Below are 22901 nucleotides of genomic sequence, written 5' to 3' on the forward strand. Positions count from 1 at the left end.
TCACAGGATAAAAGAGCTAGCCTTAGTGAAGTAGCGGTGCAATGTCACAGGGTGAGTGAGCTAGCATTAGCGAACTAGCGGTAACGCAGCAGACAACTGTGAGGAGCTCTGTTTACTTTTCTTAATGCTTTGGGGCATTTTGAGCTCTTGTCTAAGAGTATAACAACAAGAATCCCAGGGTCCTCAACCGACAGGCTTCACGTTCTAAGCCCCCGCTCTCGACCACCATGCTCCCGGAAACTGGAGTCTGTCACCGTATCGCTATAAGAAGATTCGGCTGAGATTTATCGGCGTCGCCGCATGGGATTCATTTCAGAATCTTAGTTCTGCCTACGACGAATTTTAGGGCTTTAGCTACAACATAGCATTTGCACTACAAAACGGGTCAAAGTCTTCAACTTTTGCCCCAAGAAAAAAATTCATTCGGGTTTTTCGAGTTTAATATGAAATTAGTTTTGCACCTGCTCACCACAGATTATTGCACATCCTCTTATGTGACATGGAAATAGTGCTAGCGTGGGGGAAAAAAGGCCGGCAGCCTCTCAGGAGAGAGAGCTTCAAAGAGAGTGGGTAAGCAGAACAGCTCCCATGGCGCGAGGCATGTCAGACCGGCCGCTGAAAAGACCTCCACCGCCGCAGCCTCCAGCCAGCGCAGCCCCAGCATCTTAATCCGGGAACAGCCTGACAAAGTCAGCCAGAACAATTACCTCAAGTTCAGCAGCAGGCTGAGGGAGGGCGGGTCGACGTACCCCAGACACTAGTCAACCTGCGTTTTCTCTCTAGCTGCATGAACCTTAGTGACACACTAGGGCAAAGTGGGAAATAGATGCTGAAACATGGAACACGCTGAGGTGCAGAGGAGCACACTGGAATACGCAGAAACACACTGGAACACACTGAGGTGCAGTGGAGCACACCGGAATACGCGGGAACATGCTCAGGTGCAGTGGTAGCACACCGGAAAATGTGGGAACACACTGAGGTGCAGTGGAGCACACGGGAACACACTGGAACACGCTGAGGTGCAGTGGAGCACGCCAGAATACGTGGGAATGCACTGAAACACGCTGAGGTGCAGCGGAGCACACCAGAACACACTGGAACACGCTGAGGTGCAGTGGAGCACGCCAGAATACGTGGGAATGCACTGAAACACGCTGAGGTGCAGCGGAGCACACCTGAACACGCTGGAACATGCTGAGGTGTAGTGGAGCACACTAGAACACGCTAGTACACTCTGGAGCACACTGATCCACACTGAAGCACAGCAAGGCACATTTAGGCACTGGAGCACAGAGAGGCACATTGGAGCACAGCAAGGCACACTGGAGCATAGCGAGGCACACTGGAGCATAGCGAGGCACACTGGAGCACAGCGAGGCACACTGAGACACACTGGAGCACAGCGAGGCACACTGAGACACATGGAAGCATACATTATGCGAAACATAATGATTAGTTGATTTATACTGTCCTTTTAATGAAGCATTACACATATGCAACATTGCAGCTATACCTTTGATGAACATAACTGAGCAACTGAGCTCTATCTACTAGACACTGTTGACTTATAAAGACGCAATAAAGCCAGCTGTGGTTCTATGTCAGAGCCGGAGTCTGCATGTAAAATTAAAAAATGAAATGAAATATCGTATAATTAAACGAACATTTGCGAGTTTCCTCTTCAGAATAAAACCATTTTCATTTCCACCCGAACCCCACTATGGCCAGAGAGAACGGAGACTGGAAAAGTTAAACCCGGAATGAACAAGAATCAGAAAAAGAACCAATTAGTTGGAAGCCAGCAGGTGAGCACACCCCCCGCCCCCCCACCACCCCTCATCCCAACTTTCGGGAGGGGAGGAGGTGAGGAGGGGGCTGTACTCAGTGCGCCTTAAACAGCAGGAAGTTGCCATAGCAACTGCCAGGCATGCTCCATCTCCAGGGAAACGGAAATGTCACAGCCTAAGAGCATGTCTTGTGGACACACGAAATAAAAGGAAGAGGGAGGCAGCTGAGGGAATAGGTGCTATGAGGACTGGGGTTTATAGGGTTAGGCGGTACCTTCACTGGCTGCCACGGGGGTCTTAATGGAGCGACCTGCCCAGCAGGGTCGTGCACAGCAGGTACTAGTACTTGTCATATGCTTTAGATATACTCAGCCGGAATGGTTACAGGTTAGGACCCAGCACAAACCCCTTCATGAAAGAGTTTTCTCACTTCGCCTCCCTTTACCAAGACAAACCGTGGCTGTCGCAAAGTCATCAGGAGCAGCCTCCTTCCCAGTTCGCGACTAGACCCGCCAGATCCGCTTTCGGGATACCCGGATGCATCCTTCGTGGCTCCGCCCCCAAACTTCAGCAGCGGCATTCTGGTCATTCCGAAAAGCCGCTTCCTGAATGACCCAATGAATCCAATGAAGCGGGCCGTCGGTGATGACAATGGCCCGAGGCAGTGTATACATACAGGCTGTTAACTATGTGCTAGGGTGCCAGCGCTTACCGGAATCGGCCGTGAGGGACCAGACTGGATTAGCGCGCAGGCCCCCACCACGGAATCAGTCATTAGCCGCCTCTGCCCTGCACAAGGCCTATTAACATAAATGGGCACTGATCGTCATGACATTAAGATGCCACAGATTCACTGCTCCACAGCTTGCAGTTTAATGACTGGAGAGCACTGGCTAAAGCCGCTCCGCCACCCACCCTATCCTGGGGGTTAATCAAAGCAGGGAAAGAGTGCCCCCTCACAGTGCACCTCAGGCTAACTGATGAAGGCTACTTCACTGGTTTATCCAATTACACCAATCCTACTTAAGAATGTCGGCCATCTTGCCTGAATGGCCCCTGAAAATGTGCAGGAAAAAAACCTGGAAATTTCTGGAAGGTTCTACCTGATGCAAGGACCTGCGAAGAAGTCAGCTTGCCTAGTAGAACCATGTAACTCAGAGATGGGGAAAAAGGATGGGTATTTTAGAGGGGGGTGTACTGAGATGGGGCAGGTTAACAAGAAAGAGGAAAAAAAAAGCCCCGTCAACAAGAGCAAAAAAAATGAAGGAAATAAAAGTTAAACTGGGTGTGGATATCCAAGACCGCAATCACGGTCTTGGATGGATGGATGCCAGGTCTGAAGAGGGTGACTGGGGGGCAGAAATAAGAGGACATAATTAACAAAAAAACTTCCTGTCTTTCCTCCCTTATATCTGCCACATAAATATATTAAAATGCAATATACACTTTTTCAGAGTGATTAAGTGGTAATCCTGCTATTGTCCTCCTGCTTTTCAGGAAGGGATTTAAAATTTGTTTGTAGGTGACGTAATGCTACCTGGTGTAAGTTTAATGATGCTACCTGGTGTAAGTTATGAGCAAACAGTAAAAAACTAGTGTAGCGAATGAAAAGCTGGATTTAATACCAATAGGGGTGCTGCAGTGGTACAATCACTAAACCCCAAAAACTACAAGTAAGAAGGCAAAAGGCACAGTAACCTTTTCTCATTTCCGGCCTTGTGGATCGACTATGACTCGGAAATTACCGACTTGCCATCACACCCTCTTCAAGTTCTCACGTCCTTGACGCAGTCCAAAGACATGCCTCTGGACCAAAGTTTCTGGCCTCTGTAAGAATGTATCCAAACAGCACAATGGAGGAAGTAATGAATGAGATGTCAGGAGATTCCCCTGAGCTGTCTGAAGGCCTTCTGGGGAAGGGAGGGCAATGAGACGGGCCGATGTGCGACCATTTCCGTACACGTGGCTGGGTGAACCGCCGTGAAGGAACCGTCGTCGTGAGCGGGAACAGGGAGGAGTTAGGCAGACTGAAGAAGAGACCGACCTGCACGTCCCCTGGCTCTTTCAGTGATGGCCTGAGAGATTATTACCACTAACAGCCAACGTACCATAACTTCTGTAATTATGGCTTTCAGCCTGAAGTCTATGATGGGCATTGCTGTTGTACTATTTGACAAAGCAGTATATGTAAGATCCAGCATAGCAAAGCCTGAGTCATGGTCCGTATATTGTAAACACGTCCCCCGTCAATCCAGCCCACAAATGAGCCGACAGGCCTGGAACCAGACGGGAGAGATGGATGAGGAACTGGCAAGTCGTGGACCCCCGTGACAGGAGATCGGTCCTGACGCAAGACCTTCCCCCGCTGATTAATAGACAGCTTTCAACTGTTGACTGACTGACAGGGACTCGTGCCCGAATGCTTTAAACAGAGCACTTTGCCTGGAGCTCTTCTTTGTGAAAATTCCCCACACTGTAACAATCAATCTGTTAATAATTTTATCAAGTAGAACACATCAAATCAACCCCCCCCCCCCCATGGGAACGACTATGAATTTAATAATTTATTGGTTTTTGCCACTTCCAAGCAAATCTGTCGAGAGATTTATTACAAACTTCAGTTCGTTAATCATTTACATACAGCCAACTTCATGCGGATTCATTAAATAAATAATCGAGGATAACATTTCTCCTCAGATGTTAGTAAATCCAATCATTACTTATTAAACTGGATATTGTCTTATTATTATCTGCGTTGCCCCTCTCCCCAAAGCCCACCAAGACAAGGCAATCAGTCCAGAAATTAGTTTCTTATTGGAGCTGGTGACAAATAGGCAGTGTGGTGACTCAGAGGGTAGCTGCCAAACCACATGCAGTCATCAGATTCCCTCTCAACCGTCAAGAAACGGCTGAAGAACCATCTGTTCCGGGAACACCTCTATTAGCCTCCACTACTCTGCGTTCCCAGAATGCTCTTAGTGTTGCACTTTGCCTTTTGATTTGAATAGCAGTCTTATTAGGTTCTTGCTATGTTTGAAAGGCGCTGTGTAACTCTTGCTCCAACATTACTTACACTTGTAACTGGACATTCCTTGGAAGCTCATTCTAGCTGCACTTTATGCCTGTTTCACTCCTCGACAGCTGTATGTTTGTAATGTATAATTTACCTCACTTGTGCATCGCTTTGGACAAAAGCATCTACTAAATAAAGCAAATGTAATTCTAACTGTGCAAGTGCCAGCCTCCACTCAGCTACAGATGTGGAGTTTTTTGGAGTCTCTGCGATGAGGAGATTCCATCCCACTAAAATGGGTCTGAGCTCTTTAGAAAAACAGCAGAACTTAAAGAGACAGACATGAAAAAGAGAACGGAGAGTCACTAGAATGAAAACCCTCAACATACAAATGGACCGAACTTTTAAGTTGCTTTGGAAATAAGAATCTGCAAGGAAAATTGGGGGGAAACGGCTAATTTATCCAGGAAAAATGTGACACGTTACCGAGGTGTGCTGAAGTTGTTTTGCTGCAGTCTGATTTTTCACACGACGGGGTGACACAGAGACTGGGGCAGAGTGAAATCCACCGACTCCTTCCTTTTCTGGCCAGTTTGGCACGGCTCCCTGCCAAAACGTCTATGCAGACCAGAAAGCTTCAGGGATTCCAGATCAGGTGCTAAACACAAGAGGATAAGCGATGGAGCTTATGAGCACCCCCTTTCCTAAAGCCTCTGTAGGTATCATCCCAGGCTTCTTGGCTGCTGAGGAACAGCATCATATTTCTGACTTTTTGTGGGGGAAACCATTGCTGCAGACAATAATTCCTACATTTAGGGTGCTGTAGGTATCATAGATACCAGGACACCATGAACTTCTGATGTTTCATCTCTTTATCGCAACAAAACCATACTGCAGAATATTCTACTGGCTGGCGAAATACTAACCCATTTTCCCGGATGACGCTTAATCTAGTATCCTACAGACATTCAGCTAACTACAGATGCTCCTCACTTTACGATGGTTCGACTTAAAATATTTCGGCCTCACGATTGTGCGATAGTGATGCACATTCAGTACTCAGCTTTGAGTTCAGATCTGTTCCTTGTCTAGCGAAACGCCGTGCGATATTTCTACAGATGCCGGGCGACGGCAGCATCCACGCAGCCAGACTTCCAACGCTCTGTAGTGATCACAACTATGAACATCTAATACATTGTTTACCAACGTATTCTACTGTTTTTTTCTGTATTTAACCAAATAAAATTCAACATATTTACTTTTTAATTACTGATATTTAATAAGTTACAGGAATTATTTAGTGACAGTGGGTATTTACTTATCGTATCGTATTTATATTCAACTTAAGATATTTTCCACTTACGATGGGTTCATCAGAACGTAACCCCATCGGAAGTAAAGGAGCAGCTGGAGTGGCAGTTTGGTCAGAGCAAAGCCACAAGAAACTCTCAAACTTTACTTGACCCGGGACTTAATGTTAATTACATTCCCTAAAGGTACAAAAGGAGTTCCCATCTTGGCATTGGAGCCTGTAACTCTTCGGTGACAAGTGCAATTCTTGGCTGTCTGCAGCAATATACAGCGCTGCCAGTGGTTGGTCCCATAAACATCCATTTATACAGCGTAAAAGCACAGGTGTTTTGCTGGGGTATTTCCTACCAGCAGAGGTGAACAGTTCAGGTCCACAAAGTAAAAATCCAGACCAAGGTTTTGTTTCAACCAACCAGTTACTATGTACCAACTATGTACTATCTGGACCTGAACTGTTCACTTCTGCACATCAGGCACCTTTCAGGTTAGCATCCCAGGTCTCACACCTACACAGTGCTCTCCTGGCAAACAAAGGAGCTTATCCCGGACAGAATTGCTGCTCCCAAGATCCAGCTGCGCCGTTCCACACGCCCCTCCCACGTGGCCCCTCCCCTCTCTGTCCCCCTACCATGACTTATTTATTCATTACAATCCCGAAATTACAGGAGGAAATGAAAAGACAACGTTTTCATTATTTTCTTCATTCAAGTGCTTTCCGGCCGACTAAAATTCATATTTATGCTAATGCTCATATCTTCCCCTCCTGTTCCCTCCCCCTGTCCCCCCCCCCCCCCCCCACAGGACACAGCGTGCGGAATTAATGGCGCCGCATCGGAGGTAGTGTCGCCATGTTTCATTAGCGGACATATCTTTAATTTCCAATAAACACGGTAATTAGAGGAGATATCGGGGAGGACAGGCACCGGGGCCCATCTCCGGCTAGCCAGCCGAGTTCGCCGAATCCACCGCGGCGGCGGAGAACGAGTCGCTCGCGGCTCAACCAAATATAGACACAGATGGGGAACGCGTCCAAATTCAATTATACGGAAATGAAACCAACGGCAGATAGGACTCCCGGCCGACGGCGAGGGGATGGGGGAGGGATCGTAGCTTCCCCACACGCACGGAAACGCAGGGAAACCGGAACGCCGCTGTTTTCTTCCGAATTCTTCTCACCCGTGTCTCTGGGTCCCCAAACCGATCGTTCAAATACTCATGGGGGGAGGGGATGTAATACTGAAAAAATGTTAAAGTGATCGTCTTCATATCTGGGGGAATTGGGGTCAGTGGGAGCAGGTAGAGCATGACAACGAATTAATCTCGCGCATTAAAAGGAGCGACTGCTGAGAACGGCGTGCAGCAAGACGGCTCACCTCGCCGACCTTTACATCTTTTAAATATTACAATGACCCCTCTTTATTACGGCTGTAAAGGCCACTCAGGGAGCCGTTCATGTCTTTTATGAGCATTTTTCTGGATCCGTGGAGAGATGGATGACAGGGAGATGTCCAGCCTGGCTAGGTGGTAGCAATCGGACGTGGTGCTCCCTGTCACACTGACCCCTACTGGTCATTAGGCAATGTTTCACATAAACAGCCTGACAGAGATGCAAAAGGACAAGTGAAAACAGATGAAGTGAATCTGATTAGATTACAGAGAGAAACGGCGGCTCAGTGGGCAGCCTCACAGCTCCAGGCTGGAGAGTTTGATTCCTACTAAGGCAGGTCTGAGCGTGTGCAGTACACATCGGTTCGCTGTAGTTAAGTGAACTGGTGTCTTTCAATCTGCCCTTATTGTGTTGAGCATGTGCCCTGGGGTGGGCTTGCATCCCACGATTAGGACGTCAGTGACTGGCTCCAGGCTCACAGTGACCCTGCACTGGAAAAGCGGTGAGGCTATGCGATTGGCTGGATTGGTTAGGGGGTGTCGCCCTGAGGACTGGGTTGTAAGGGAGCCGAGTAGAGAGGCTGCAGGAGGGATGTAGAAGTTTCCGGCCAAATCTATTTGAAGGACGAGGTGACAAGCTCTGCGTGGCGCATGGGCGCCGGCCCTGACACGCCTAGCTCATCTCACGCTGCCAGGCATAGGGCGGCGCCGGCGAGCAGGGACTCCTGTGGACGGTGAACCTGGAGGAGTGAGTCTCACACGCCAGCCATCTGTCCACGGGAAAAAAAAAGAGTGGCTGCTGAAACGCTGCCGCAGTGTTTAATTTCATTTAACTTTCCGGACGTCTTTCCCGAGCAGGCATCCCGTCTCTGCCTTCTGCGCGCCGAAAACACGGAGGGTGGGAGCGCAGAGCTCTCCCACGGTAAATAAGGACGGATCATCAAACCCCGTTGACAAGATTCATGCGGAAGCGTGCAAGTTTGGTAGCGCCGCTGTTTATCTCAGAGGCAGGTTAACCTGAGAGAGTTTGGTTCGCAGGCCACAGGGGGGCACTGTGTCATCCGGCAGCTGGGGGAACCACAGAATATCTCCCCCCGCCCTCTCATGCTCCCGCACCTTTTCTGGGCTGCCTGTGAATCGGTGATCAAAGCTATGTAAGTATATAAGTAAACATAAGCATACTGCCGCCTGTGTCTACGCCCTCGAACCCCTGGGTCCAGACGAGCTGCGTTTCATGGTGGGCGGAGCCTCTCCTGTCGGCGCCGGAAGGCTCCATGAGTGAATAACCGCCAGGCCGCGTCACTGAGGCTGAGAAGCTGCGTTTGTATTCCTGTTGAAATCCCGCATCTCCTTCGCCGCCGTCCCTGCTGCTAGCATGTCTACACCTACCCGTACACGGCCAAAGAGACACTCCTTTGGAGAAATGCGACTCCTCCATCTGTCACACATGGTGGCAGGTCTCTGACGGTGCAGCGCACCCGCCCCCCCCCCCCCACCTCCAGCACGCGCCTCGCTGCCACTCACACGTGTCCAGGTGTCACCTCTTCCCCTCATGGAAAAGAGTGACTCCCTCTGTCCCCGACCCAATCAAAAGTGCGTGATCACGCCACGGGCGTCGATGCAGGGGGGGTGGTGCGGAGGGCACCTGCCATAGCTTACACCATCTGACTGCACATCTGTCAACACTGAGGCGATGAAATTACTGCCCCGGCATGATAGAGATGGGGCGTGTGCGTGTGTGAGTGTGGTGCGTGTGTGCGCGTGTGTGTGCGTGTGTGGGCATGCGCACGTGTGTGTGCACGTGTTAATGTGCGTGCAGGCATGCGTGCATGTGTATGTGCGTAGGGAATCATTCTCCTGACACATCACGTCCACATCATCTGTTTGCCTCATGATTCCATCGTGCTGTACGTCTCCCCCTGGCCCCATCATAGCTTTAAACCATAATGTATTGTGTTTATATCCCCTTATCCTACCGCTGGCCCATATATCTGGATATTTACAGAAATGATTCAGATTTAGCACCTTACTCCCCGCTATAAAGTAGATATCCCTAAGGATCTCAGACTGGAAACCTCTTTTATTAATGCATGACCTGCTATTGCAGAAACCACCCCCCCCCACCACCCCCCATGCCCCTGCCCCCTGCACCACAAACCCCTCGGGGCAGACCGTAAGGCCTGCAGACTGCTGTGCGACTTCCCAACTGGAAGCAACCAGCGCTACAGTAATTACAGGCACTCATGCGGACCGGTGCTAATCAATTAAGTGACACTACCTACAGCCGTGGCGGGAGCACTGTGACGCATCCTGTTACCCACGGCAACCCAGCGACCCCCGGCGACCCCCAAAAGACAGCCGATATCAAAGACGCTCCGTTCCTCGTGTTCCCAGGTTCAAGAGTTTGCTCCGACCGGAAGGTGTACTGGGTGTTATCTGTGCAGGGCGTAATGTCCTTTTGTCCCTGAGTAAAAAAAAAGAATAAATAAAACAGAGAGGGCCCGGCTTGCAACATAAAGCATGACCAAGATAAAACAACTCTCCAGCGTGCACATAAAAAAACCGGCCAGGCCGGACTTTGCTGGCTTGCTAACGTGTCGGGTAGGTTTTCAGTAAAAATAAAAAATTAAAACGGAGACAGAGACATTGCGAGCAGGCGGCAGGATTTCTGTCGAGGTGTCGGTGAGGGATGGAGCATGTTTTCCTAAGCCAGCTGTCCCCGGCGCTGCCAGGATCACAGAGCCATCTCTGACTACAGGCAGCAATTAGCAATTTTTCGTGTGCAGATCCGGCAGCCCTCGCTCCTGAAGGGGGAGGCCGAGGGACCAGGCCACCCTCCTCACCCCACCCCAGACACCAGGCCTGACAGAGCTCATCTGGTGCGAGCTCTGCTGTTCCACAGGTGACTGATGGTATAACAGGCTGTGCAGTGACAGCGATCTGCGGATGCCTCCCTTCAGGCCCGAACGCCGCGGCCGCTAGGACCTCGACTCTGTGGCTGCCCTCTTCAGTCGCCCGCTTGCTGTCAAAAGCGGCGGCTTCTCTCACCAGCTGCGGCAAGACTTTTTTTCCCCCCTCCTCCCACAAAGCCTTGAAGGAGGATGAAAAGTGATAATTTTCAGCTGCTCTTTTTAAGGAAAGGCAGAGCTGGCAGATCTGCGTCGTTATTGCATCGGAGGCGGGTGGCAGGTTGGGGGGGGGGGGGGGGGGGCACACTCTAACCGCTGATGCTTGATGCGCCCTGATTTTCCGTGCCCTGGCCGGACACAGCTCAGAAGCTTTCCTTGCCGATCGGGATCGGGGACCGCGTTCAGGGGCGGAGCCTGTTTTCCTGCTATGGAGGCCAGTCTGATACTTGCTTACCCATTGTTTCATGTTTGCAGAGAAGGCTGTAATTACCAGGACAGATCACTGTTTCGTGGGCCCCGGCAACAAACCCTGCTGCCTGACCATGTTTTCGCTCATGGGAAACAAGCAGAACCACGCGGGACCGTGTGATCGCAGGCAGTCTGGAGATACCTTGACCTGGGTCACGGTTACATATTTAATCGAAAGGCAAACGCTTGCTTTGCAAACCACCGCACTAAGCAGTGATGCCGGTGAATCAGCTGCGGCAGCACGCTGTGACCCCTGACCTCTGATCCACTGCCCCCATCACCTCGCCATCGGCAGCTATGACGTTGGTGAGCCCGCGGCTGAGGGGCACCTCTGGCCGGCCGATGCCCCTCCGGTCGGTGTCATCTGTCAGCGGCGACACCCCACCAGCCCCCAACCTCGGGCGACGGACGTCGGATTGTGTCAACATATGTCACAGGAACAGGCTCCACCACTGGGCATTCACATGCATTCACTCCCATGGCCACCGGTATTTACGGAGCGCCCGTGGGCCCAGCGGCCGCAGTTCAGGGCAAGCAGCCTGCGAGATGCACTTAGAGGTAAAGTGCAACAGCCGCGTAACGGGGCAACCCAGAGCACATGTGGGGCAACGGGGGCATGGGGACGATTGCTTTTTAGATGAATACTGCATCTCATCAACCTGGGGGGGGGCGTCTTTACTGCGCGACCCCTTCTGCCAGAGAGCTCAGACTGTAAGCTGTAAATTTCCTTGTGGCCTTCATCCCCTTCTGTGTAAGGCCAGTGGTTTTATGCAGTGTCGCCATGGCGACTCGGAAGCCTGGCCTTGCATTGTTAGTACGATGTCCAACAGAGACTTAGAACTGGGAATAAGTCGGATACCTTCAGTAAATATTACTGCATGATGGGGAGGGGGGGGGACATGGACAGCCTTGATGTTCCAAGAACTGCTGTATTATTTGTTCTTAAAGCTGGAATGACTGTTTTTCCTGTTTGTTCCTGATAAACTTACAGTAATTGTGTCCCCCCCATCCATGTTCCTGTGGCTATTGCTGCTGTCCCAGCTGAAGCGAAGCCTCCTAGAAACGGATCCCCTCCACGCAATGCAATCTTTTACTTAATCTCTCTGCGTAATGATGCTGTGACACTTCAATTCATTCATTAGGGGCATCGACTTTATGAGTATAATTGATAAGACTGCCTACTTAAGCTGCTGTAATATGTATCATTTTAATTAAAAAGGCAATTTTTTTCATTAAATAAACAATAAAAAAAACCATGTCCAGACAAATACAAGGGCTCCAGGCTAGGATTTAATACTTATCTATAAGTATTAAAAGTATCTAAAAGTGTGGCCTCCTTCCCTGAATTGTTATATCAAAGCATTTGTTCATTTGATTGTTAATTCATTTATTGCTGCATTTTTCACTTATGTTGACTGTTTATCACCATATACTTACAAATGTACATTATAGAATAAAGCAGAGAGACATACCCTGACCACCTGACACCCTCTGTCCTTTCTTGCGTTTTCCTTTGTGCTCATACCGCTCCTCTCCATGTGGCCCCCGACCCCCTCGTCTCGCTCCTCCTGACTGCGCTACTCCTCATCTGTTATTGCCCATCCTGACCCGTGTGACCTCGAGGTCTGCGCTGCTGAAAGTCACCCCCTCCCCATTCGAAGGAAAAAGAGTAACCCACACGGCAAACAGGGACGGGATCAAGGTGGGGGTGGTGGGGGGGGGTGGGGGAGGAATTGAGGCTGGGCTTGTGGAGGCAGCGATAAAGAGATTTTTTTATTTTAAACTCAGCGGTCACTTTAAATTGGGGCCACTTTGGTCTCCGTTTCGCCCATATGACACCTGGAGACCGAAGACAGACCAGCCGCATGCAAACGTTTCGACACTCCTGATTTACTCTGGCACTCCTGATTTACTCTGGCACTCCTGATTTACTCTGGCAGCCGGCACAGGAAAGCGCGTCAGACACAGCGCCAGTGCGTCTGCACGTTCATCCGAGCCGACCGGATACGCTCCCAATGGCCCAAGAAGCCACCGCCATCAACATCAAATTGCTTAGTAAACATTCACGCCATTGTCTGTTTTCTAAGAGCGGCGGCCAGTTTGGACAAGACTGTGACACACGCTTGTTTTCCTGGTGATCGCTTGTGAGCAGTGGTGCGGGGCGGTTTCAGATGCAGCGGGAAGCGTGCGCCTCCATAAACTCCTTCTGCTCCAGAATAAGCTGCCCCACCCTGTCTCCCCGTGTAAGGGACTGTCCCACATTTCTAGCCGGACCACGGCTATGGCTGCTATTCCAGATAACCTGTGACTTCCGGGTGATTCCGGCTGTGATGCGGGATAATTTGGGGAAAACCTGGCTGCCGAGAGCAGCAGATTGTTCGGAGAGAGTCACTGGCATCAGCTCCGGCTGTGCAGTGAAGGCGGGGGGGGGGGGGGGCCCTCTCCGGGCCTGGTGCTGATAATGTACTCTAGCCTCTGGTTATCCCATGAGCCTGTGGGGTCCGCCTGTGAGGGCCTGGCATGGAGGGGGGGGGGGGGATCCGATCCCTGACGACCTAATCTCCTCCTGCCCTTATCATCACCGCCTCCACCAAGGCTCTGTAAATATACATCCCCCCCACAACCCCCCCCCCATTTCTCCGACAGAAAGAAGAGCAACCCTCAGGCTCGCCACGCATGAATAGGCCACGCGGTTGCCGTGGAAACCCTACAGAAGAAGAGACTTGTTTGCTGGTGCCGCCCCGGCAACGTGCGGCAGGATGTGCACGTGCTCGCACCAGCTAGGAGGAGTGTTTACAGTACATCTGCACGCCCGCCCGTCCGCCCAGACGCACGAGAATATGGTGAGTGCCGGAACCTCGCTAAGAGCGTGACGGGCACACGCTGGCAGCGTACGCCGGCAGAAGAGCACTGGCACCACACGACACGCACGTCGCGCGCACTCATTGGCACGCCGAGCTTCATTTTGTCGTACCGCTACTTGCAGTAAAATTGATGGAGAGATCATGATGCGAACTGCTTCCCCTCTAATAAACAGCCAGCATGCACCGGCGTGCACCCATAAGCCCGGGAGGCATCCGCCGCATTTCCTTTTCCTTCCACCCGTCCTCTTTGCCTCCCCTCTCCCTCTCATATGTGGCTTATCGCCAGCTACAGCTCTGTCGACACGTCACCTTCCTCGCCCACTTATCTCGCGTCGCTGTCAGTCAGCGTCCGTCAGCATGCCGCCATACCCGCAGACACCTTCAGCCATCTGCCCACTCCTCAGCCATTACCGGGGTGGGGGGTGTAGCCTGACACTTACAGCCTCCCTGCACACCATGTGAGACACCCTCAACCCCCCCCCCCCAGATGCCAGCGGACAGATTCGGTTGCAGGGTGAGCTCTGTAAGACAATAAATGAGGTTGAGAATAGAACCTCAATAGAAGGTCTCAACAGAAGTTGAGAGACACACACAGATTTAGTGATGGTGATGGTGGAATTTAGGCGTCCCCCTGTGTGTTTTTCCATTTGACATCATTTCCTCTGCAGCCGAATGACATCACTTCCTCTGCAGCCAGTGCTCTGTAATTACCCCTTGTTTCTACAGCAACCGGGGGCCATGATGCCATACTGACACAACGGGCTTGCATTCCTTGCTGTCTCGTGATTAGATTGGGCCCCTCCATGCCCCCCACACAATCTCAACACTGCAAAAAAAAAAGTATGATCGGCACACTAATTGTGAATCATAAAGGTTCAACCCAAACCCCAACCGGACCGCCGAGCCCTGGCAACAGTTTCATTAACTAGCTGCCCTCAGAGACTGGGCCGACCAAGGAAAGGTGCCCCTCGACGAGATCCAAGGCCCCCGCTCTGCCACAGCCAGTGCTGGTGCCATCTAATTATAGATAATGGAATTTAAAGGCTCACTACAGAGGTGGGTTTAAGTCAGGCTAGGAGCAGGATCCCCCCCCGACTGGGGACAGAAAGCAGCCTTTGGAAAAGCTGGTCAGGGACATGAAGGCCAGGATGGGGGGGCTGTAAGGCTGGGAGGCAGTGCTTTCCAGTGACGGCTCACCCACCGTGTGGCGAACTGTGCTCAGCCGGCCCAGGATCTCAGAAACGCCAATTACCAGAACAAAAAGGCTTTTATTTACCGAGGGGGTGGGGGGGTGGGCTGGCGTGTGCCATAATAGCACAAGACGCCTGCTCCCTTCTGAAAGCATGGGGGGGGTAAGGGGGGGTGGGAGCTGGCTCACAACAAAGAGCGGATGAGAAAAGTGGACGGCGGGAGGGAGAAGGAAAGGAGGATGTCATCAAAGGGGGAAAAAATAAAGGAGTGGCTGTTTTATAATAAACTGATGAAAGACAGAAAAGTGATGAAAGATGAAAGCCGTAATAAACAAGGCCCATTAAGGGGGGGTGGGGGATTAGCCACGGAAGACTCACAGATAAATTATTTCAAAATTAAATTGGACAAATGAGACACGTTGCCTTGAGGTCTAAAAGAATAACATATGAGGTTTACATACGAGAAACAACAGCATAATTACTGCAGCTGCTAATTAATCTCGAAGGCACCGAACAGAGGCCGTCATGAACATGTATGAATTTAGTGTGTGTGGGGTGGGGGAGGGCATGGCAAATTTTACATGGAGGAAAGGACAGAAAACAGGAATCTAAGTAAACAGCAGCGACCGGGGGCCGCTAAGACAAACACATCCTACAAAAAAATAATAATCACAAGCTAATTCTTCAAGCAGTTTAAATGACTGGACATGGATGTCGGCCCCCATAAAGCCGGCGGAGTGGTACTCTCCACCTGACACTGTCACTTTACGAGATTTCCGAGGCTCTGAATCCTATGCCATCCTGACTGGTACTTTTAAGGACACCGTTCACACGCCACGCCCCAGACCATCCTACTCCTCCAAGGACGCCATCCCGCTCGCAGTCCGACCGTCTACACGGGCCGCTGGGAAAATACGCTAAGGGGCACCGCGGGCTGCCACAGACTATAGGCATCCCTGCTGCTGCCCGTACGGACATCTTCCCATCACACCCTATCTGCTGCAATAGGAGCCGCAACCTCCTGCCCGAAAACAGGCACCAGGGCTGTCAAAACCCGTGCCATTCTTGTTGGTCCTTAGTAAGGCTTAGCGGTCTGGCATGCATGCACTCCGCCCTGTGCCTTGCAGCTCCAGGTAGGGAACAAAACCTTGGACTGTTTGAGGGTTCCTGAGAACCGGATTGGGAAGCACAGCTGTACTGGATAAGTGGTTAATGAAGATGGATGGATGGTTGGATGGATGGATGGATGGATGGATGGATGGACACACTAAGATTACCATGCCATGCATATTGGACACGAAAGCATCTCTTTCCCATACCCGTAATGGAATGTGCCGATGTTAATCCGCAAACCAGTATTAGGCAATGTCTCCTTTAATTACCACTAATTGACAGGTGCCTGCAGCCCTTTGCAGGCGGGTAAGGCTGCACGATCTGTAATAGGGCTTTTCAGTCTCAGTCCTGAGGGACCCCTGCTCTGGCTATTTCCTGTTTCAATCAGGCTCTTTATTAATTATTCTTAACTAAGCTGTTTATTATATTCCTGCAATAAGTGGACATATATTGCGAATTCTTTGTGAGAGATGCATGTATGCACTGATAAAAATATCAAAGCAAAGATGTTTCTGTATTTTCAGATTTTTTTCCCATGAAAAATTAATACATTTGTTAAATTTAATTATACTGAACTAATTAATTCTTTGATGAATTAATTCCTTCCTCACAGTTCCTAGATATAAAACAATATATAAATGCTTGATTGATTATATGTAATTAAGTTACTAGTAGTCTGGGGTATTTCCTGTGGGTACTGTGAGGGCTGAGACAACAGGACTGTGGGTGTCCTGGATGTTTTTGGGCTGGTGGGGTCAAAAATGACACTGCTAAGAGTGAAAGTGATTTGGTTTATATGTGTGAGGTCACATGGGGACAAAAAGTTGAAAACTTTATTTCAAAAGATATTAGCTTTACAAGGTCAGTTCGTGACATAAGTAACGCACCTGTGGTGATTCCATTCTCTGTGTGGGGCGCAGAGAGTTCTGTAGCTAATAAAGTGGTTGAGCCTTGTATCCAGTGGGGTGGTTGAGCTTTGTAGCCAATGGGATGGTTGAATTTTGTAGCCAGTGGGGTAGTTGGGTTTTGTAGCCAATCAGGTGGTGGAGTTTTGTAACCAATGAGGTGGTGGAGTTTTGTGGCCAATGTGGTGGTTGACTTTTGTAGCAAGTGGGGTGGTTGAGCTTTGTAGCCAATGGGGTGATTGGGTTTTGTGGCGAATTGGATGGTTTGGTTTTGTGGGCAATGGGGTGGTTGCATTTTTCCTTCCCAATATGTGTGATAGGTGATACTGTACCAGAAAAGGTCACTGAGCTCCACAGAGAAAGCATGCCTATTCCTCTAGGCCTCATCTCAAGCTACATAACAAGCTTTTATTTATTTTTTTTAACAAATGCCTCAATGCCTGTTTAATCCTTCAAAGTATATGGACAGACTGTGCAGGCGATCCAGAACAACCGTGGAGAATCTGCGCGCAATAACGTCCCGACATCCGCACTCAATTACAAGCTCTGCCTCTTCCTGCCTTAAAGCCCTTGTTCGTTGCCCACTGTCTGTGACATAACAGCGGCCCTTCTGGTGCACAAATGAGCGCGTGTGTGTGCGTGCATTAGGAGGCAGATGGAAGCTTGCATTCTTTCCCAAGTAAGGAAAGAGTTTGCACCTGTCCGCCTGTGATTAGCCGTGCGCTTTGACGAGCCGCACTCCCCTGTCGCTAACTTCCCAGCCGGAGTCGTTGGCGTCGCCTTGCTGTTCATCTCCTGTGAGCGCATGATGCAAATGGGCTGCCTGCACATCTCGGCTGATTACTGTTGTGCACCGGGAATCAGACAGGACACGTATTTGCCGGGCCAGAGTGGTACAAGTGGCATCGTGAAACGATGATTGAAACGAGTGTTGGGGGTGGGGGACGCCAGTCCGCTCGCCCCTGATGGGCGGGCAGACAGGCCTCCTCTCTGCCATTCCCTGTTCCCGTACCCACCCTGTGTTAACGATCCGCTCGTCACATTTACCAGTTCTGCCTCATTACAGGCAGAGGAGCGAGTAGATTGGAATGGGACAGTGGAGTAGGGGTAGAGGTCTGTCGTGGGAGATCGGTTCCGATAACAAACGACCTCCGTTTCTAAAATTCTTATTAAAACTTATTCTTAATTCAGTATTTCTAAAACGGCTACTGTCTGGTATTGTGGAAAAAATGAATAATAAAGATTAATTCTACGTTGAGATCCCTCGCCGACGTGTTTTAAGGAGCTGGCCGGGACTCCTTGTGTAATGTCCCCCACCAGCTTCAGACGATGCAACTCCTGTACCACACATCATTCCTCATTATCTTTTTATTCGGCATTTCTTCAAGAGTCTTCCAAGAACACCCCCCCCCCCAAAAAAAAAAACAATTCAAAACAAATTATTATGCAGGAAACAGATAAAATTGCCAATATTCAGCCAGTGCTCTAATTATGAGGATGACACAATTTCTATTAATAATACCAATCATACAACAAGAACAATGGTGATCGTTTCCTACCCGTGGGCACGCTTGCACTCACGCACAACATGCGTTGCACTTCAGTGGGCACAAGGACACATAGGACTCCGTGTTGTGGGCACCCAGACCCCGTGACTATGCGTAGGCGAGCCTGGGGCTGCCCCAAACACTGCCAGTCACGACTCAGGCCCCGGGGTGCCACCCACTGGCCCACAGTCCACACGGCCATCCGATTGTGCAAACCCCCCCCACCAAAGCAAGTACATTCGGCACGGCAGCACCTTTTAAAGAGAAACATTTCTTTCTTCCTCTATCTGGTGTCCATCTGTCACCTGGGGCTTTCTGTCCCTCGCTGCTGCATAAACATTAGCGTCTCCTTAATAGAGCGGTCAGAGGCTGCTGGAGTAGAATTCCCTCCGATGCCCGGACACCCCCCGGATCCACCGCCAGAGCCACTTCCCCCCAGCTGTCCGCACGGGAGGACGAGGGGAGCGCATGTGCAGGGCGGCGGAAAAGGGCAGTGGCAGAGAGAATAAGGCGATGCAGACAGGGAAAGAGAGATCTGGCTTCTGTCAACAGTCTAATTGGCTTTTGGGCCTGCACAAGGCCAATTAGCAGGCTTATTACATCTGTATCCAATGAACTAATTGGCCTGACTGGTGAATGAATGGTAGCTTCTAACAAAAGGGAGGGGGAGAAATGCAGAGAGAGGAAAGGCTTTATTCAAAGATGAGGACTACAGGCCACCACACTTGGAGGCCACAAGGCATCAGGAAGGAATTATGAGCATGGCAGATTCAGGTGGTCTACCCTGGGAGGGTTCCATACTGAAGGGTACCCATGCCAACCTCATGGTACGCCAGGGCACTTACATGAACAGAAAGAGAGCCTCTGAAAGCAGCTTCTTCAGAGAGTGTTATGCGTTTTTCCCTGGAACGAATTTAGCACTAATTAAAACACCTGACTGCGTTCACTTCCACTACGCACTTTAGCATTTTCGCACCAAGATGTCAGAAAAAAATGAACTGGGGGAAAGGGAAAAAAAAAAACAGCAAAATCAACCACTTGTGTACCGGGCAATAAATGAGCTTTTGGCGCAGAAGGAACGTAACCAGTAAACCCAGGAATTAAATGAACAAATTGCTAAAAGCACTTCACCACCCCCGCCCACCCAGAACACTCGCACTAAGGATGGCGACTTTACGCCGGGAGGTGTTACAGAGACGCGAGACCCACAGAACGGTGCTATCTCTGCCCGCCTGCCGAGAGCACGGACTCACCAGGCCTGTCTTCAAAGGCACCTGGCGGACTCGGAGGACAGCGTGCAGCAGGGCACTCTGGGTAATTGCCTTAACTGACTGAAGTCACGCTGAGGTTCAAGGCCACATTACAGGGCAGTGGTGCATTCCGTTTTCAAAGGATCCACTAGAAACTGCCTGATTAAAAAAAAAAAAAAAAAGATTAAAGCCCCCCTCACACAGACGTCATTAACCCTGTGCACGAAGGTCAGGACAGAGATATGACAATGTCACACGTCAGAACTTGGGCCGAATGTCACCGGCGGAGTGCATGGTGTAGGGGGCGCCAGAGAGTTTGGCTTGATGTTTTGGACAGATCGAAACAGCGAGAGCACCTGTAGGGGTTCGTTCCATGAGTCACGAAAGCTTTTCGTGACCGATTAAAGGGGGAAAAAAATGGTGAGTGAAATGAAGGTTAGCACGCAACGGCACGGGAGAGGGAAGCTGCCTCTTAGGAATGTACAACACGGCGAGCTCAGTGCGTCGTGCTCAATAAATTACCCAGGAGATTCATCGCGCTGCAAATAGCTGATTAACCAACAAACAGGAGGCCTTATTTATTTATTTTTTACCCATAACTCCCTCCTTCCCTCCCTTCCTCTCCCAGGATTAGTGAGCATCACCCAGGGGCATTGGAGTTTGGCTGGAGCCAGGACAGGAGAGCAGGGAGAGAAATTAGGACACTTACCCCCGGCAGGGTCTTCTGCTCGTGCAGGGCACTCTGGGCCTTCAGCGCAGACTCTCTGGCACAGTACGTGAGAAAGGCACATCCTGGAGAGGGAAGGCATGCAGTCAGGGCACAGACGGAGAGAGGATTTACTGCACGGAGGTGGCCGGGGTGCAGCCATGCTATATGGTAGATGGGCGTGAGCACAAAAAAAATATTAGCCCGGGTCTAATTTATGAAAATCCTCTTTTTTTATAGAGGAAAGACACGCTATTCTGTGTTAGCGCCGAAAATCGTGATATGTGTTGGGTAAAGATTCTTAAAGTCTTGGGGGGGATGTACACCACATAAAAGTGAAATAGATATATATATTTTTATTTAGCATATACATAAATGCAGATTCCGAGTTCTGCAGGGTAAGGTGAGAAGGGGCGATGTATGCTCAGGAAATGCTTAAACTGCTGCTCATCAAACATCTTACCATACTGGGCAGGCAGAAAAAAGCTGCTTTCGATTGATTAACGCACACTAAAATATCCTATAAAAATGCAGCAATGAAGAACACGGTTATTTTCACATTTATTTCAGACCCAGAGATGGGATTCCATCAGAGTTTGAAGCTGGGGTTTTGATTACTGATCAATGTGTAGGTGGCACTGGTCTACACAAAGTGTGCAAGGTATACTCAGGTACTGTGGTGAGAGCCTCTGTGTTGTTCAGTGTTCCTCTCCAGGAGATCTCCCTACCCCCATTTGTCACTACACTGGATGGACAACCTCAGAGCACTGAAGTCACCCAACAAACAGATTCCATCCACATGCAGGTTGCCACACTTCATCATGAGCGAACACAAATGCTAGTTATTCCTTCTGTCTCTGACTGGCACCCTTGAAGTTGTTTACATTATCCTATAAACTCCTGGAAGCAACAAGATCGACTTTTGTGGCACCCTACTCTCGCTCAAACTCTTTAGCAATTGTCTGTCATGCCACCCCAATAGAATACGCCAGCCCAGCACCCCCAGATATCATTCCTCCAGAGTGCCAGCACTTCCAAACTTTCTGCACGAAGGCAGCAGCACATCTCCCACATGATCCATGGAACGGTGCCACCCACCTTCAGTCTAGAACCTGAAGTCCACTTGCCCGTGTCTATCCATTGTCCAGCCCTAAAAGATAAACCTAATACATTGAGGAGGCCCACGGGTTATGAAGTACGTGACCACTAGCGTCATTTGTCAACGTCTTCTTTGTTGAGAAGAAGAATAGTGGACTTCATCTATACTTTCTCAGCATCACTCAAGAGCCTCATGCATGAACCACGAAAACTCCTATATAGAATGATTTTGGCATATGCAGCTTTTCAGAAATTCAACAAGCTATTTACATCCATTCCTGCATTTAAAGAACCTGATCCACCATTTTTGCTGGTCATGGACACTTCGCAGGTTGGTGTGGAGGGCCCAGTGTATCTCAATGGCATGGTATACCTCAAACCTACTTCTCGATGGCATGGCACACCCCTAACCTATTTTCCTCTGCATTTTCATTCTAGAAGAAACAGAACACTGCTGATCATCAAGTTGGCTCTCAGGGAATGGAGACATGGAGCAACTCTGAGCAAATACCCATTGGCCACCAGAATCTACAATATATATCTGAGAATCTCAAGCAGAACAGACAGCACTTTTCTTTACCCATTTAAATTTCACAGTTAGGCCTACTTATCCCCCAGGCATGGGAAACACCAAATAAGATGCCCTCCAGGCAGTCTTCTTGTGCCAGAGACTACAATGACTCCCTCCTGAGTTGTGGTTCCCATAAGATGGGAGATCATAGATACACTCCATACCGACCTGAGTCCTACCAGACACTTCTCCAAAAAAAAACCTATGTCCCAGTCAGCGTTCGTCCCTAACTCTTGCAGTGGGTTCACACGCCACTCGGCGCAGGGTTCCCAGGTATAAGTCATAACATCAAACAGCTCGCCCAGAAAATCAGGTGACCATCCCTTGCAAATAATACAAAAATTTGTACTCAAACTAAGATCCATTATAATTACCAATAGATACTTTAGAACCTTTACATTTTCCTCAGAGACTATGGTCCCATATTGCTACAGATCTTTTCACTGTTCTCAAACATGTTCCACTTGATACCTCTCCAAGGGGTGCTTACTGCTATGAAATTTTCTCAGTGCCTGTTTAATCAAGCGTCTAGCTTTTTGGGGATACGTGAAAACATCCTATTGGACTGGGGATTTCAATTTTCATCAAGTGTGGAGAGTGTTTTCTACGTGCCTGGCCGTCAATGTCAGTTTATCTTTCAGCTACAATCTACAATCTACGGAGAGCTTGATCCAGGAAATCTGATCATACATGAGACTGATATTGTTCCTCCAGGCAGTAGAGCTCATCTACACCTCATTAAACTTAACCCCTTTCCAGTGAGTAACCCCTTCTCGTCCT

The 22901-nt window shown here is 49.7% G+C and overlaps 1 protein-coding gene across 8 annotated transcripts in view; it reads right to left on the reverse strand.

Moving 5' to 3' along the window:
- The window catches only part of LOC125705923 (CUGBP Elav-like family member 4), an 83007-nt gene that overhangs the window by 55058 nt on the left and 5048 nt on the right, over window positions 1-22901 (reverse strand). For all 8 annotated transcript variants that reach the window (XR_007381775.1, XR_007381774.1, XR_007381776.1 and 5 more), the window contains exon 2: window positions 20456-20538. Coding sequence is in view for 1 of the 8 variants with exons in the window: in XM_048972282.1 (XP_048828239.1) it covers window positions 20456-20538 (83 nt within the window). In the remaining 7 variants the exon portion in view is untranslated. The remainder of the gene's footprint in view (window positions 1-20455; window positions 20539-22901) is intronic.

Source organism: Brienomyrus brachyistius, chromosome 13 (assembly GCF_023856365.1).
Source record: "Brienomyrus brachyistius isolate T26 chromosome 13, BBRACH_0.4, whole genome shotgun sequence".
In the NCBI taxonomy this organism is placed as follows: Eukaryota; Metazoa; Chordata; class Actinopteri; order Osteoglossiformes; family Mormyridae; genus Brienomyrus; species Brienomyrus brachyistius.